Source organism: Oncorhynchus masou, chromosome 31, assembly GCF_036934945.1.
Source record: "Oncorhynchus masou masou isolate Uvic2021 chromosome 31, UVic_Omas_1.1, whole genome shotgun sequence".
NCBI classification, from domain to species: domain Eukaryota; kingdom Metazoa; phylum Chordata; class Actinopteri; order Salmoniformes; family Salmonidae; genus Oncorhynchus; species Oncorhynchus masou.
In genome coordinates, this window is record NC_088242.1 from 75,524,841 (window position 1) to 75,541,928 (window position 17,088).

The 17,088-nt window shown below is 41.0% G+C and overlaps 2 protein-coding genes across 3 annotated transcripts; one reads left to right on the forward strand and one right to left on the reverse strand.

The window, feature by feature from the left end:
- The first annotated feature begins 314 nt into the window (after window positions 1–314).
- Window positions 315–1,960, forward strand: LOC135524446 (ADP-ribosylation factor-like protein 2-binding protein). 2 transcript variants are annotated; one of them, XM_064951988.1, is made up of 7 exons: window positions 315–447; window positions 580–649; window positions 784–845; window positions 950–1,056; window positions 1,178–1,263; window positions 1,531–1,627; window positions 1,760–1,960. In XM_064951988.1, exons 1-7 carry the CDS (start codon window positions 429–431, stop codon window positions 1,889–1,891), a joined length of 573 nt encoding a protein of 190 aa, XP_064808060.1. In that variant the 5' UTR covers window positions 315–428; the 3' UTR covers window positions 1,892–1,960. The 2 variants fall into 2 exon arrangements, with proteins under 2 accessions (XP_064808060.1, XP_064808061.1); XM_064951989.1 differs by having other exon boundaries at window positions 1,784–1,960.
- Window positions 1,961–4,272: 2,312 nt separating this feature from the next.
- pllp (plasmolipin) lies at window positions 4,273–15,209 on the reverse strand. Its single transcript, XM_064951990.1, has 4 exons — window positions 14,906–15,209; window positions 12,260–12,430; window positions 8,074–8,190; window positions 4,273–5,143 (listed from the first exon to the last, which is right to left on the reverse strand). The coding sequence occupies exons 1-4, from the start codon at window positions 15,047–15,049 to the stop codon at window positions 5,036–5,038; spliced, it is 540 nt and encodes a 179-aa protein (XP_064808062.1). The 5' UTR covers window positions 15,050–15,209; the 3' UTR covers window positions 4,273–5,035.
- Window positions 15,210–17,088: the final 1,879 nt, after the last annotated feature.

Consider the following 17,088-nt stretch of genomic DNA (forward strand, 5'->3'; position numbering starts at 1 on the left):
GTTGCTTGTCAAAGATGCCATTATTATTGACATGATTTAGCCATGGGCTACATTCACAACTAAACCCATCAGTCAGAATGAATTACATGATATCTACTCTGCATTATCATGGGACAGAAAAGGGAAAATTAATTTACAGTCCATGATTGCAATAAAGGACTTAAACGCACTTAACATTAATTTCTGTTTACACGATGTTGAGTGCCTGACCCATAGAGGTGCTATCAAATTATTATAATTCTCAATTCTATGGCCTGACCGTACTGTACTGTACTCTACTGTACTTCCGGAACTAATCAGCTGGGATCTGTTTCTTTACCGGACTGAATTTACTGAAGGGAGCGTTTTTTTCGTTGTTGCCTTGGTAGCGATTACAGAAAATCAATCAACTCGACAGTCACGTAGTTTGCTAACTAAATAGATTAAGAATGGACGTTAAAGAGCGAAGTGAGTTCTTGACTGATTTTAAATCATACGAAAATAGCCAGAGAAATATAGCAATGATTGCTCAGCTAGGCTAGCTAGCATGAAATGCTATCGTTATCCAATGTATTATGCAATGTCTTGTCTTTTTGAAAGATCTGCTGGGTGGTGGCGAGAACATCGTTGAAATGGTGGATTTGGATGAGGAGAATTTTGCTGTTTCAAAGTATGTATGTATGTATGTATGTGTGCATACGAGTCAGTATGTCTATGAGGAAGTGAGTGAGTGAAGTAACGTTAATTTAGAAGAGAATGATTAATGTTTATATGTTTGGTTGCTGACTGATTTATCCTCCCCAGCTCATCAGATTCAGATGCAGCCTTTGATGCTGTCATTGGGAGTATTGAAGACATCATCATGGGTAAATTGGACAAAAAAACGTTTTTTTTGTGTGTGTTCTAGACATGTTTTAGTGTATCAACGTTAAATGGATAGCTCGCTAATGCTACTCAATTTTCTCCTCAGAGGACGACTTCCAGCACATGCAACAGAGCTTCATGGAGAAACACTACCTGGAGTTTGATGACTCCGAGGAGAACAAACTCACCTATACACCCATCTTCAACGAATATGTAAGGCACTATACTCTGTTCGTCTGCCTGCCTCATCATCAACTGTCAAGGTAGAAGGTCTGAAAAAACGATCTATGTGAATGTGTCATACATATTCTGATGTTTACTTCTACCTCTTCAGATTGAGCTGCTTGAGAAACAACTTGAGCAGCAGCTGATGGAGAGAATTCCCGGTTTCAACATGAGCACATTTACTCAGTTACTCAAGTATGTAAACCATTTCCACTCAGGAAGTTACCTTTTTCGGTTACAGTACCACCAGCTCTTTTGTTCTTCCAGTAAGCCTATGGTCTCATGAGTCTTCACGAATACACCCAGGGGTCCTAGCACCCCTCGTTTGGAACCACTGCACTCTGACACATTAGGCCAGTAGGTGGCACATTGCCCCTTGTAAACCAAATACATCTAACTGCCGAGTGCAACGTTTATTTGTTTCTCATTTCACAAAAATACATTTTCACTCTCATGTTTCAGGCAGCACAAAGACGAAGTGTCAGGAGACATCTTCGACATGTTGCTTACTTTTACAGACTTCATGACCTTCAAGGAAATGTTCATTGATTACAGAGCAGTGAGTAAAAACTCAATGTTTGGAATTGGATGTACATTATGACAGTATATTTTAGGATGTGTACTAGTGATTTGTTGAGAGAAATGTGTTGAGGATTCTGTCTCTTTGTGGTTGTGTGATGTTGTGTCACAGCACCCATACCTCCTCTGTCTGCAGGAGAGGGAGGGCCGAGGGCTTGACCTCAGTGATGGCCTAGTGGTGAGGTCTCTCAGCTCTACATCCTCCAAATCCATCACCTCCAGAACAACAACAAAACTGAAGTAACTAATGAAGAGTCATCCCCAAACACATGAACATACACATGACCAATAGTGCACTGTGCTGCTGACAACAGAACAGAATTGTTTGTCTTGCCCATGCCCTCCAGTCACAGGGGACCACAGGGAACATCCGTCTTTCCCCCAGCTTTTGTATTTGAACTGTTGTAGGTTTGCAATGGGAATGGTATCAGTCAGGTTGGTCTTTGTTTTACAATATTTTACAAATAGCCTTTCTCTGGTTAAGATAGACACCTTTGTCCTCAGGGTGGGGTACAGTGTTTTTTTTAAATTAAATTTGTGCTCAATGACTTGAGTTTTGTGCCTGTTACATTATTAACACGTATGCCAGAAGGTGTTTGTAGGTCAAGCATTTTAGACAGACTAAACAGTAGCCTAGTTGCTCAGCCCTTGGCATTGGTGGTTAGGAGAACTATATGCACCAGCAATGGGAAAACACTTTAGAAATGTTTTTATTATTATTGTACTCATAGCCCTCCACAACAAACTGTATATGAAGCCTGAAAGAAGAAACGTGGTGCATTCAGTCCTAGGCTGTTTGGTCGATGGTGCTTTCTCAGATCCTTCTTTCTCATTTGAACCAATTGAATCCCTTTCTGTAAAATAATTTCAATAATATTAGTACAACATTTGTCCTACAGTGGGGAGAACAAGTATTTGAGACACAGCAGATTTTGCAGGTTTTCCTACTTACAAAGCATGTAGAGGTCTGTAATTTAATTTTTATCATGGGTACACTTCAACTGTGAGAGATGGAATCTAAAATAAAAATCCAGAAAATCACATTGTATGGCTTAAGTAATTAATTTACATTTTATTGCATGATATTTGATAAATCAAAAAAGCATAACTTAATATTTGGTACAGAAACCTTTGTTTGCAATTACAGAGATCATACGTTTCCTGTAGTTCTTGACCAGGTTTGCACACTCTGCAGCAGGGATTTTGGCCCACTCCTCCATACAGACCTTCTCCAGATCCTTCAGGTTTCGGGGCTGTCGCTGGGCAATACGGACTTTCAGCTCCCTCCAAAGATTTTCTATTGGGTTCAGGTCTGGAGACTGGCTAGGCCACTCCAGGACTTTGAGATGCTTCTTACGGAGCCACTCCTTAGTTGCCCTGGTTGTATGTTTCGGGTCGTTGTCATGCTGGAAGACCCAGCCACGACCCATCTTCAATGCTCTTACTGAGGGAAGGAGGTTGTTGGCCAAGATCTTGCGATACGTGGCCCTATCCATCCTCCCCTCAATACGGTGCAGTCGTCCTGTCCCCTTTGCAGAAAAGCGTCCTCAAAGAATGATGTTTCCACCTCCATGCTTCACGGTTGGGATGGTGTTCTTGGGGTTGTACTCATCCTTCTTCTTCCACCAAACACGGCGAGTAGAGTTTAGACAAAAGCTCTTTTTGTCTCATCAGACCACATGACCTTCTCCCATTCCTCCTCTGGATCATCCAGATGGTCATTAGCAAACTTCAGACGGGCCTGGACATGCGCTGGCTTGAGCAGGGGGACCTTGCGTGCGCTGCAGGATTTTAATTCATGACGGCATAGTGTGTTACTAATGGTTTTCTTTGAGACTGTGGTCCCAGCTCTCTTCAGGCCATTGACCAGGTCCTGCCGTGTAGTTCTGGGCTGATCCCTCACCTTCCTCGTGATCATTGATGCCCCACTAGGTGAGATCTTGCATGGAGCCCCAGACCGAGGGTGATTGACCGTCATCTTGAACTTCTTCTATTTTCTAATAATTGAGCCAACAGTTGTTGCCTTCTCACCAAGCTGCTTGCCTATTGTCCTGTAGCCCATGCCAGCCTTGTGCAGTTCTAAAATTGTATCCCTGATGTCCTTACACAGCTCTCTGGTCTTGGCCATTGTGGAGAGGTTGGAGTCTGTTTGATTGAGTGTGTGGACAGGTGTCTTTTATACAGGTAATGAGTTCAAACAGGTGCAGTTAATACAGGTAATGAGTGGAGAACAGGAGGGCTTCTTAAAGAAAAACTAACAGGTCTGTGAGAGCTGGAAGTCTTACTGGTTGTTAGGTGATCAAATACTTATGTCATGCAATAAAATGGTAATTAATTACTTAAAAATCATACAATGTGATTTTCTGGATTTTTGTTTTAGATTCCGTCTCTCACAGTTGAAGTGTACCTATGATAACAATTACAGACCTCTACATGCTTTGTAAGTAGGGAAACACTGCCGATTTTGCAGGTTATCTAATACTTGTTCTCCCCACTGTATGTAGCAGTCTTTACTGAGAATAATATGTTAAGTGTTTTAATTAAATGTATTTATTTCACTGGTTTGTACATAGTCTTGTGTCCCATTGCCTGTAAATAAGTGTTTCAAATAAAGACATTAAATAATTTTGTAAAATCACAATCTACTTTATTTGAAAAGGTGTACTGATATGGATAAATAGTACACATGATTCTCTTGGTCTTCACAATGGTGAAAAAAATAATATATAAAAATATGTTTCTGAACGTGTGTTGCACACAGACTGTGTAACCCATTGGGATTCCTGTGTATCTACAAGTATAATAATTAGGTGGGTGCTTACATTTGTCCTATTTCACACATACACAAATGTGTATTATACACATGTGAATTAGAAATTTGTTTTTTGCATATCACCACCCCCACGTCAGCCGATTTTATTTTTCACCGAGTTGGATCAGGGATTCAAAATGGCGACCTTTCGGTTACTGGCCCAACACACTTAACCGCTAGGCTACCTACCTCCTTTATTACAGTATAAATAGATGTATCATTCATTACACTTTCCTACAGTATGTGATCATAGTGGTTATGTTATGTATGGGAGCATGTATGTGAGTGAGTCATTATGAGTGAGTGCACTGATGGATGTGCAGTGGTAGGGTTACCATAGCAACACACTTTGAAAGGGTCTGCAAAATGCTTCCAGTCTTCACTCCAGTCACCATTTTGACATTAAAAAAAGGCTATTGATGTCCTGCTTCTTTTTTTAAAAGTATACCGTATATAAAAACACTCGTCCTTTGATGAACAGGTTTGGAATCTCCTCTACTTGTCACACTGTTCGGTTCACACTGTCCAAGTCTCTCTGTATGGAGAGGGTTTATCAGGACAGATAGTAGAGTAGTCCTATGCAGGACCAGAGTTGCTAGCTGTATTACCTCCATCCCCCTTCCATGCCAAATAGGAAAAGAAGGTGCTGGCTCCATATAACAAAGTCACTACAATGCCAAAAAACTGAACAAGAGACAAACACATAGTAAGAGACAATCAGATGAGAGAAGAATGTTATTATCATAAGATACAGTACATGCCTGCGTTAATTATTCTTCCTCGAATGTCAGTTAATTGAGATTGTTGAATCTTTGACAAGCAATGTTGATGATATGCAGGCAGGCTGCCAGTACTTGGTGCCAGATCTCTTTGGGCTGTAGCCAACTCCTCTGTCATCATTTGTTGTCATGCCATATGCCTTGCAACAAAAATGACACAAACGTACAGTACCAGTCAAACGTTTGGACACACCTACTCATTCAAGGGTTTTTCTTTATTTTTTCTACATTGTAGAATAATAGTGAAAACATCAGAACAAATAACACATATGGATTGATTCACATACAAATCCAAATATATTTTATATCTGAGATTCTTCAAAGTAGCCACCCTTTGTCTTGATGACAGCTTCGCACACTCTTGACATTCTCTCAACCTGCTTGACCTGGAATGCTTTTCTAACAGTCTTAAACGAGTTTCCACATATGCTGAGCACTTGTTGGCTGCTTTTCCTTCACTCTGTGGTCCAATTAATCCCAAACCATCTCAATTGGGTTGAGGCCGGGTGATTGTGGAGGCAAGGTCATGTGATGCAGCACTCCATCACTCTCCTTCTTGGTCAAATAGCCCTTACACAGCCTGGAGGTGTGTTTGGTCATTGTCCTGTTGAAAATCAAATGATAGTCCCACGAAGTGCGAACCAGATGGGATGGCGTATCGCTGCAGAATGCTGTGGTAGCCATGCCGGTTAAGTGTGCCTTAAATTCTAAATAAATCACTGACAATGTCACCCGCAAAGCACCCCCACACCATCACACCTCCTCTTCCATGCTTCATGGTGGGAACCAATCATGCGGAGGACATCCGTTCACCTACTCTGTCTCACAAAGACACGTCGGTTGGAACAAAAAATCTAAAATTTGGACTCATTAGGCCAAAGGACAAATTTCCACTGGTCTAATGTCCATTGCTCGTGTTTCTTGGCCCAAGCAAGTATTTTCTTATTGTTGGTGTCCTTTAGTAGTGGTTTCTTTGCAGCAATTTGACCACCAAGACCTGATTCACGCAGTCTCCTCTGAACAGTTGATGTTGAAATGTGTCTGTTACTTGAACTATGTGAAGCATTTATTTGGGCTGAAATTTCTGAGGCTGGTAACTCTAATGAACTTATCCTCTACAGCAGAAGTAACTCTGGGTCTTTCTTTCCTGTGACGGTCCTCATGAGAGCCAGTTTCATCATTGTGCTTGATAGTTTTTGTGACTGCACTTGAAGAAACTTTCAAAGTTCTTGACATTTTCCGGATTGACTGACCATGTCTTAAAGTAAAGATGGACTGTCGTTTCTCTTTGCTTATTTGAGCTGTTCTTGTCATAATTTTTAGTCTTTTACCAAATAGGGCTATCTTCTGTATACCACCCCGACCTAGTCTCAAAACAATTGATTGGCTCAAACGCATTAAGAAGGAAGGAAATTACACAAATGAACTTTTAACAAGCCACACCTGTTTTTGCATTCCAGGCAACCACCCCATGAAGCTGGTTGAAAGAATGCAGTGTGCGCAAAGCTGTCATCAAGGCAAAGGGTGGCTACTTTGAAGAATCTTAAATAAAACATTTAACACTTTTTTCATTACTACATGATTCCATATGTGTTATTTCATAGTTTTGATTTCTTCACTATTATTCTACAATGTAGAAAATAGTAAAAATAAAGAAAAACCCTTGAATGAGTAGATGTGTCCAAACTATTGACTGGTACTGTATATTGTAGCTACATTCTCCCCAAAGGAAAAATAAAATATTTTATCTACATACACATAAATACTGACCCCTGACCTACATCAAACTGTGATGTTTGTGAAAATAGGAGGAGAATCTTTATTGGCTAGAGTCACTTGGCTACTGTTTTCCTGGGTTGTGAAAGGAAGGAGATACAAGTCTTTGAACACGCTATGATGTAGGATCTTAATTTGATCACCTTGTTGTAGGAGAACTGTAGTGTATTTGAGGTTTAAAAAGGCTTGTGAAGTTTTTAATATCCATTTAGATTTTGTTTTTCTTCTGAAAAATGTATCAACCTCAGAAGAAAATGTCAATTCTTATAATAATAATAATAATAATAATAATTCACATTTCCTGTTGCAGTAGGATTATTTGTCTGCTGTAGCAAACTGGCTCAAATTAAGATCCTACAAATGTATGCATGGTGAAACATTAACATGTTAGTAATTTAGCAGACACTTATCCAGAGCGACTTACAGGAGCAATTACTGTTGACAAACCCTGTTAGATATACTCTAATAGCCCTGGGTCTTGTGCAACAGGGCCAACGTTATTGTGACTGGCTTGTTCCTCCCAGGAAGATCAACGGGCTTGGTCATGTGCCTCATTGTAAATAGCAAATGGACTCTGGCCAGGATTGCCATGGAGAGAGACCACACCATAAAAGCACATCTACCTTATATTTTTTCTAGCTCCCTCTCTCTTTATCTTTGAACCTGTCACAGTCAGGTGTGCACATGACGCATCAGTCCTGCCTCTTTAGTCAAACATTTAGGAGTGCCAGAAAGTGGAAGGGCCAGAAACACACTTTTGTGTTTTCTATTCATCCTACCCAGAACATAGATATCAGCACATCCTGTTGAAGGTTATCTTGTGACTATACAAACATGTGCAAGTATTAAAAGTAATGTACTCAGTCTCAATCTATGTGGCCCTATGTAAGGGAGCGCTTGTTTAAACAAGGGCTTCTCATGTGTTTCTGTCGCTCATCAACTGATCAGAACTGGTCAACCAATTAACAAGTAAGCTAGCCTACATGTGCCTATGTTTCAGTCTAGTGTCTGCATGTCTTTGTATATCTGTAGATATTAAGTTGTCTGTTCTAGACTTACCGCAGCAGCTGCCATATGGCCATAGAAGTATGTTGAAATGTAAGGAGCGACTGATGCAGCATTGGCCAGAAATGCTGTGAGGTACAAAACAGTTGCCATAGCATTGTACACCATAACCTACAAGATAGAAAACAGATGTTGATGAATACAGCCTAAATTTGATTTCAAAGTTACTTTACATTGAATAACTATTACAAAATAACTTTGAAATAAATGTATAGCAAAAATGCAGCATAGCAGGGACTACATGGGTCATTCTACGACAATGGTGACTTTCCTGTCCCCTGCCTTAACCACCAGGAAAAACAATTTTAAAAAGTCAGATATTTGTTTAAGTTTTAATTGAAGTGTTTTAATTGTTAATGAAACATATGTCAGACAGTTATATTGCAAAAATCTAATAAAATCAAAAAACATTCAAATCAAATCAAATGTTTATGTGCTGAATACAATAGGTGTGTAGACCTAGAGTGAAATGCTTACTTAGAAGCCCTAACCAACAATGCTTTAAGAAGTTTTAAGAAAACAAATGAAAACAAGTGGAAGGAATCTTATGGCTTAGGGGTAGAAGCTGTTAAGAAGCATTTTGGTACCAACACTTGGTGCTCTGGTACTGCTTGCCGTGCAGTAGCAGAGAGAAGAGTCTATGTCTAGGGTGGCTGGAGTCTTTGACAATTTTTAGGGCCTTACTCTGACACCACCTGGTATAAAGGTCCTGGATGGCAGGAAGCTTGGCCCCAGTGATGTACTGAGCTGTACGCACTACCCTCTGTAGTGCCCTGTAGTCGGAGGCCAAGCAGTTGCCATACCAGGCAGTGATGCAACCAGTCAGGATGCTCTCGATGATGCAGCTGTAGAATCGTTTGAGGATCTGAGGACCCATGCCAAATATTTTCAGTCTCCTGATGGGGAATAGGCTTTGTCGTGCCCTCTTCACGACTGTCTTAGTGTGTTTGGACCATGATAGTTTTTTGATGATGTGGACTCCAAGGAACTTGAAGCTCTCAACCTGTTCCACTACAGCCCTGTCGATGAGAATGGGGGCATGTTCGGTCCTCTTTTTCCTGTGGTCCACAATCATCTCCTTTGTCTTGATCACATTGAGGGAGAGGCACCACACTGCCAAGTCGCTGACCTCCTCCCTATCGTTGTCGGTGATCAGGCCTACCCCTGTTGTGTCATCGGCAAACTTGATGATAGTGTTGGAGTCGTGCCTGGCCATGCAGTCATGAGTGAACAGGGAGTACAGGAGGGGACTGAGCACTCACCACAGACAGGCCCCCGTGTTGAGGATAAGCATGGTGGATGTGTTACCCTTACCACCTGGGGGCGGCACATCAGGAAGTCCAGGATCCAGTTGCAGAGGGAGGTGTTAGGTCCCAGGGTACTTAGCTTAGTGATGAGCTTTGAGAGCACTTTGGTGTTGAACGCTGAGCTGTAATCAATGAATAGCATTCTCACATAGGTGTTCCTTTTGTCCAGGTGGGAAAGGGAAGTGTTGAGTGCAATAGAGATTGCATCATCTGTGGATCTGTTGTGGCGGTATGCAAATTGGAGTGGGTCTAGGGTTTCTGGGATAATGGTGTTGATGTGAGCCATGACCAGCCTTTCAAAGCACTTCATGGCTACAGACGTGTGCTACAGGTTGGTAGTCATTTAGGCAGGTTGCCTTAGTGTTCTTGGCACAGGGATTATGGTGATCTGCTTGAAACATGTTGGTATTAGGGACACAGTCAATGACAGGTTGAAAATGTCAGTGAAGACAGTTGCCAGTTGGTCAGCGCATGCTCAGAGTACACGTCCTGGTAATCCGTCTGGCCCTGCGGCTTTGTGAATGTTGACCTGTTTAAAGATCTTACATTGGCTATGGAGAGCATGATCCCACATTCATCCAGAACAGCTGGTGCTCTCATGCATGTTTCAGTGTTACTTGCCTCAAAGCGAACATAGAAGTAATTTAGCTTGTCTGGTAGGTTCGTGTCACTGGTCAGTTCGGAGCTGTGCTTCCCTTTGTAGTCTGTAGTAGTTTGCAAGCCCTGCTACATCCAACGAGCGTCAAAGCCGGTGTAGTACGATTCAATCTTAGTCCTGTATTGACCCTTTGCCTGTTTGATGATTTGTCGGAGGGCATAGCGGGATTTCTTATAAGCTTCCGGGTTAGAGTCCCGCTCCTTGAATGAGGCAGCTCTACCCTTTAGCTCAGTGTGGATGTTGCCTGTAATCCATGGCTTCTGGTGTGGGTGTGTACGTGCAGTCACTGTGGGGATGACGTCATCGATGCACTTATTGATGAAGCCAGTGACTGATGTGGTGTACTCCTCAATGCCATCGGAAGAATCACGGAACATATTCCAGTATGTGCTAGCAAAAACAGTCATCTGCTTCATCTGACTACTTTCTTATGACTGAGTAACTGGTGCTTCCTGCGTTAGTTTTTGCTTGTAAACAGGAATTAGAAGGATATAATTCTGGTCAGATTTTCCAAATGGAGAATGAGGGAGAGCTTTGTATACATCTCTGTGTGTGGAGTAAAGTTGGTCGAGAGTTTTTCCCCTCTGGTTGCACATTTAATCCACTGTTAGAAATGAGGTAAAACGGATTTGAGTTTCCCTGCATTAAAGTCCCCGGCCACTAGGAGCGCCCCCTCTGGATGAGCATTTTCCTGTTTGCTTATGGCTGTATACAGCTCATTGAGTGTGGTCTTAGTGCCAGCATCAGTCTGCGGTGGTATATAGACAGCTACGAAAAATATAGATGTAAATAGTGTGGTCTACAGCTTATCATGAGATACTCTACCTCAGACAAGCAAAACCTAGAGAACAACACCAGATGTTGTTTACAAATATACGTAGGCCGCCGCCCCTTGTCTTACCAAAGGTCGCTGTTCTATCCTGCCAAAAAAGCTTAAAACCTGCCAGCTGTATGTTTATCATGTCGTCGTTCAGCCACGACTCTGTGAAACATAAAATATGACAGATTTTAATGTCCCGTTAGTAGGATATACGTGCTCGTAGTTTGTCTATTTTATTATCGATTGATTGTACGTTGGCTAATAGAACCGATGGTAAAGGTAAATTACCCTCTCGGTGATAAGGCACTCGGACTGTCGTCCCCGATATCTCCATCTTTTTCCTCCTGCGAATGATTGGGATGAGGGCCCTGTTAGGCGTCCAAAGGAAATCCTTCCAGTCCGACTCCATGAAGAAGAAGAATTCCTCCAGTACGGGGTGAATAATTACCAGTACATCACTGGAGCTAAGCTGCCTGCCATCCAGGACCTCTACACCAGGCGGTGTCAGAAGACCTAAAAAGCCCTAAAAATGGTCAAAGACCCCAGCCACCCCTACCTCAATTGGGCCAACCAACCAGTGCTCCCGCACAGTGGCTAACTGGGCTATCTGCATTGTGTCCCACCCACCACCTGCCAACCCCTCTTTTACGCTACTGGTACTCTCTGTTCATCATATGCATAGTCACTTTAACCATATCTACATGTACATACTACCTCAATCAGCCTGACTAACCGGTGTCTGTATGTAGCCTCGCTACTTTTATAGCCTCACTACTGTATATAGCCTGTCTTTTTACTGTTGTTTTATTTCTTTACCTACCTATTGTTCACCTAATACCTTTTTTGCACTTTTGGTTAGAGCCTGTAAGTAAGCATTTCACTGTAAGGTCACTGTACCTGTTGTATTCAGCGCACGTGACAAATAAACTTTGATTTGATTTGATTTGGAATTGGTTACGGGATCGTAAAACGGCAGCCATCTACTTCGGCGCCATTATATACACAGATTTGTCACTGGTTTTGCAGTCACTGGTGTTACGGTCACTGGTGTTACCGTCACTAGTGTTATTATAGAAAAAAAGTGTTTTCTTTAATGTCAATTATTACTAATCAAAAACATTTCTTAATATTATTATTAACGCTTTATGTCTTTGATTATATATGCAAATTAAATAGTCAAATTACATTCTGTAAAGCCTGAATCGTCATTAAAATATAGGTAACGCTAGTGACAAAATAGCAACACAAGCATTTTTATTTTATTTAATGTAGTAAAAATACCAAAATACATAAAGCTGATTAAAAAGCCACAATTTTCATAGAACAACCCACTTCGACATAAGTCTGAGGTCAGGTCAGCAATCACACCAGAGGTTAGTGGATTAGGACACTCACCAACATTGGCCAGGGCACAGAGCTGAGTTTGTGATAGGCACCAAAGAAGAGCATGAAGAAGAGGATAATGGTGAGCAGCCACAGTGTAACGGCTACAAACATCACCCAGCCATAGGCAGGAATAAGGGAGGAGGCACTGGCAATTAGAGCCCATTGCAGCAGGCCAAGACCCTGAGGAGAGTGAGACAGAACAAGGTACATGTTCAGAAACATTTAGCTGACATTTGAACAGGTGAACCTTCTATTGAGTCTCTAATCCAAGTCTTCACGCCAGATCAAGTCAGTGTCCTCTTGAGGAGCAGTGTAGAATACCTGGGAGTAATCTACACTACCCACTGAGCATTAATCAGCAGCACAGGCAGGAATATAATAGTTCTGTCAAATAACCTTGACAGTATTACTTAGTACCCTCGACAAGATCAGGAGGGCAAACAGAACTCTTTCTCAATAAAAAAGCATAATCCAAATATGTATTTAGGGATCAAGTTTTGATCTGCAGGTTAACCCACATACCTGGTAAATGTGTCAAAGATTGATAATGGTAAGCATAACATCCTCATTCTTATACCCTCTCATATTGTACCTCTAACTTTAACCACTCAATATGACAACATTCAAATGAATTGAGTTTTAATAGTTGTTCTGTTTTTTTAAATATTTGCATAAATCTACTTCCATGAAGTTTTGTCACATCGAATGTATTAATAATGAAACATCGGGTGCCATATGTTGTTACAAAACATTGATATATCTCATAAATTGTGAATGACTTTTTCTTCTCTCACTATTGAGTTTCAGAGGAGTGTGAACGTGTTAATATACAGTATAAGCACGCAAATAGCAAATATTAAAGGTGTTACACAAGCTTGAAACTTTTACTGCAGTGGGCTAAATTAATGAGGGCCAAACAGAGTGATTCTTAGTAGTCTTTTTTGAACTAGGCAAGTCAGTTAAGAACAAATTCTTATTTTCAATGAGAGCCTAGGAACTGCCTGTTCAGGGGCAGAATGACAGATTTGTACCTTGTCAGCTTAGCGGTTTGAACTTGCAACCTTCCGGTTATTAGTCCAACGCTCTAACCCCTAGGCTATCCTGCTGCCCCAGTAGTCTTAAACAAATCTACTTCAAAACAGAAGTTTACACCTCACATACATGGTTATGAGCTTAAATAAAGGAAGACGGATATAGAGTTTAAATGTATTCAATTTTCAGTTTGCATACCAATATTACACTTTCTAAACATCACAGAAGATTGAAATATAACAAAACTGTTTGACATTGAAACACCAGGTTTTCATCAGCTTATTAAATACATCTTAATTATGAAATTATGAGAAATATTAACATTTAACTCATTCCACCCACGAGGCAAAATAGGTCGCTTTTTGTCATTGACAGCTGGAAAGGACTACAGTGTACTGTCATGTAGGCCTATGATTGTCTACAGTGTACACGAGGACATAATATTGCCAAAGTATAGGCCTACAGTCAGGAGAATTTCTACTTTTATACAGTATATGACTTAATTTAACATGATCACTTCCTAAACAAATGTTTTTCAAGCTAACCCCTTTTCAGGTAGTCCCTCGGTTAATTTCTCTTCGCTCAGGACAGACTGGTACTGTGAAAGGCTTTATTAGGAGTAAATCTGAGGCCTAAGGCAGGTTTGTTTAAGTTGTGTCAATTTAAGGTGTGTGTGTTTGAGTGTGCCTGCCTGGTTTTGTGTAGGGTGTGTGGGCGTATATCCGTGAACTGTTAACAATCAACTGCAGTAAACCTATAATGAATATAGAAGATCCAAGATATGGGCTCACAAAATCATCAGGGTTCAAAATATCTGGCTGAGTTGACATGATTGAACAATACCATCACAGGGTCCAGCAATTCATATGAATGTTATTGGTAATGCTCAATTATAGTAGGAATGTGATGTCTTGTGTTATGAGATGTCTATAATCACGGGTAAAGGCTGTTGACACACACATTTAACAAGTATGTACCACTATACTCAAGTGGAACAGTGTGAGTCCTGATATTTCTTTCTCATGTAATTATTGAAATGGCTATGAAGGGTGTGATATAAAGCCTAGTGCAGTGACTGACCTAGCCGGGTCAGTCACATGTACTACAGGTTCAAAGGGAGTGGCATCATATTGAAATATGTGCTTTATATATGACTCTCTGAATGTACTGTTAATTATCAATATATTATGTAAATATGTAAACATAAAACATATTCAAGACACAGGACGTTTTGCATAAAACAATTCTTAATTTATGTTATGATAAAATAAAACAAGCTGTCACCTGATTAATGTCCCAGTGTGTGTCCATTACTACAACTCTTAGCAACCACTAGGTATAACTCAAGCCCATACAAAACAATAAGATAGAGGAAAACAGGGATTCTGAAAAGATACAAAGATATAGATTGGCCTAGAAGATGAGGAGTAGGACAGAGAAAGAAGGAAAAATGAACTGGGTACAGGAGACAAAAACATTTATTGCTAGGTTTACTGCACTGTTGGAACTAGAAACACAAGCTGCACCTGCGATAACAACTGCAAATCTGTGTACGTGACCGATAAACTGGATTTGATGATGGATAAAGTAACTACAAAGGTGAAACTGGTATTTGTCACTCACTATCTCAGCCAACATCAGGATTCCAGGAATGCTCTTGATCAAGCCCAGGTCCATGGAAATACTGGCAAGCTGAAAGCTGGACCCTCCCTGTTGGGACTGGGTTGAGCTGGTCTCAGTGGCCACATTATCTGGAAAGTCTGACATCACTCCCTCAAATCCACACAATAATGGTCAACAATAACAAACTAACTTTCCTTTTGTCCCCAGTCAGAGAATAGAACCCGTCCAGAGCAAATATACACAACTGGGGAATGCAGCCGTTGTTACCACCTGGGTTGCTTTTCTAGACTGGCAGGTGTCTTATGTTCTCTCTCTCTCTCTCTCTCTCTCTCTCTCTCTCTCTCTCTCTCTCTCTCTCTCTCTCTCTCTCTCGCTCTCTCTCTCTCTCTCTCTCTCTCTCTCTCTCTCTCTCTCTCTCTCTCTCTCTCTCTCAGTGACACATTAACAGCAGCCACCAGTTTGAGTACAGGTAGGTAGGTATATACAGTTGAAGTCGGAAGTTTACGTACACCTTAGCCGAATAGATTTAAACTCAGTTTAAAAATGCCATGTTTTGGGTCAGTTAGGATCACCAATTTATTTTAAGAATATGAAATGTCAGAATAATAGTAGAGAGAATGATTTATTTTAGTTTTTATTTATTTCATCACATTCCCAGTGGGTCAGAAGTTAACATACACTCAATTAGTATTTGGTAGCATTGCCTTTAAATTGTTTAACTTGGGTCAAATGTTGTTTCAGGTAGCCTTCCTCAAGCTTCCCACAATAAGTTGGGTGAATTTTGGCCCATTCCTCCTGACAGCTGGTGTAACTGAGTCAGGTTTGTAGGCCTCCTTGAATTTTCCACCCTCATGATGCCATCTATTTTGTGAAGTGCACCAGTCCTTCCTGCAGCAAAGCACCCCCACAACATTATGCTGCCACCCCCGTGCTTCATGGTTGGGATGGTGTTCTTTGGTTTGCAAGCCTCCCCCTTTTTCCTCCATACATAACATAACGATGGTCATTATGGCCAAACAGTTCTATTCTTGTTTCATCAGACCAGAGGACATTGCTCCAGTACGACCTTTGTACCCACGTGCAGCTGTAAACCGTAATCTCCACCCGGCACAGCCAGAAGAGGAATGGCCACCCCACGTTCCTCTCTAGGTTTCTTCCTAGGTTTTGGCCTTTCTAGGGAGTTTTTCCTAGTCACCGTGCTTCTACACCTGCATTGCTTGCTGTTTGTGGTTTTAGGCTGGGTTTCTGTACAGCACTTTGAGATATCAGCTGATGTACAAAGGGCTATATAAATACATTTGATTTGATTTGATTTAGTCTGGCTTTTTTATTGCGGATTTGGAGCAGTGGCTTCTTCCTTTCTGAGCGGCCTTTCAGGTTATGTCGATATAGGACTTGTTTTACTGTGGATATAGATACCTTGTACCTGTTTCCTCCAGCATCCTCACAAGGTCCTTTGCTGTTGTTCTGGGATTGATTTGCACTTTTCACATCAAAGTACGTTCATCTCTAGGAGACAGAACGTGTCTCCTTCCTGAGCGGTATGACGGCTGTGTGGTCCCAAGGTGTTTATACGTGGTCCCATGGTGTTTATACTTGCGTACTATTGTTTGTACAGATGAACGTGGTACCTTCAGGCGTTTGGAAATTGCTCCCAAGGATGAACCAGACTTGTGGAGGTCTGCAATTTTTTTCTGAGGTCTTGGCTGATTTCTTTTGATTTTCCCATGATGTCAAGCCAAGAGGCACTGAGTTTGAAGGTAGGCCTTGAAATACAGTAGGGCAAAAAAGTATTTAGTCAGCCACCAATTGTGCAAGTTCTCCCACTTAAAAATATGAGAGAGGCCTGTAATTTTCATCATAAGTACACCTCAACTATGACAGCCAAAATGAGAAAAAAAATCCAGAAAATCACATTGTATGACTTAAGTAATTAATTTGCATTTTATTGCATGACATAAGTATTTGATAAATCAGAAAAGCAGAACTTAATATTTGGTACAGAAACCTTTGTTTGCAATTACAGAGATCATGCGTTTCCTGTAGTTCTTGACCAGGTTTGCACACTCTGCAGCAGGGAAATCACATTGTAGGATTTTTAATGTCATAGCCAGGTTTTGTAGTCAACGCACTAGCCAAGTGTCTCTCTTTTCCTTTGAGAAAACGTCTTGATTTTAGCCATT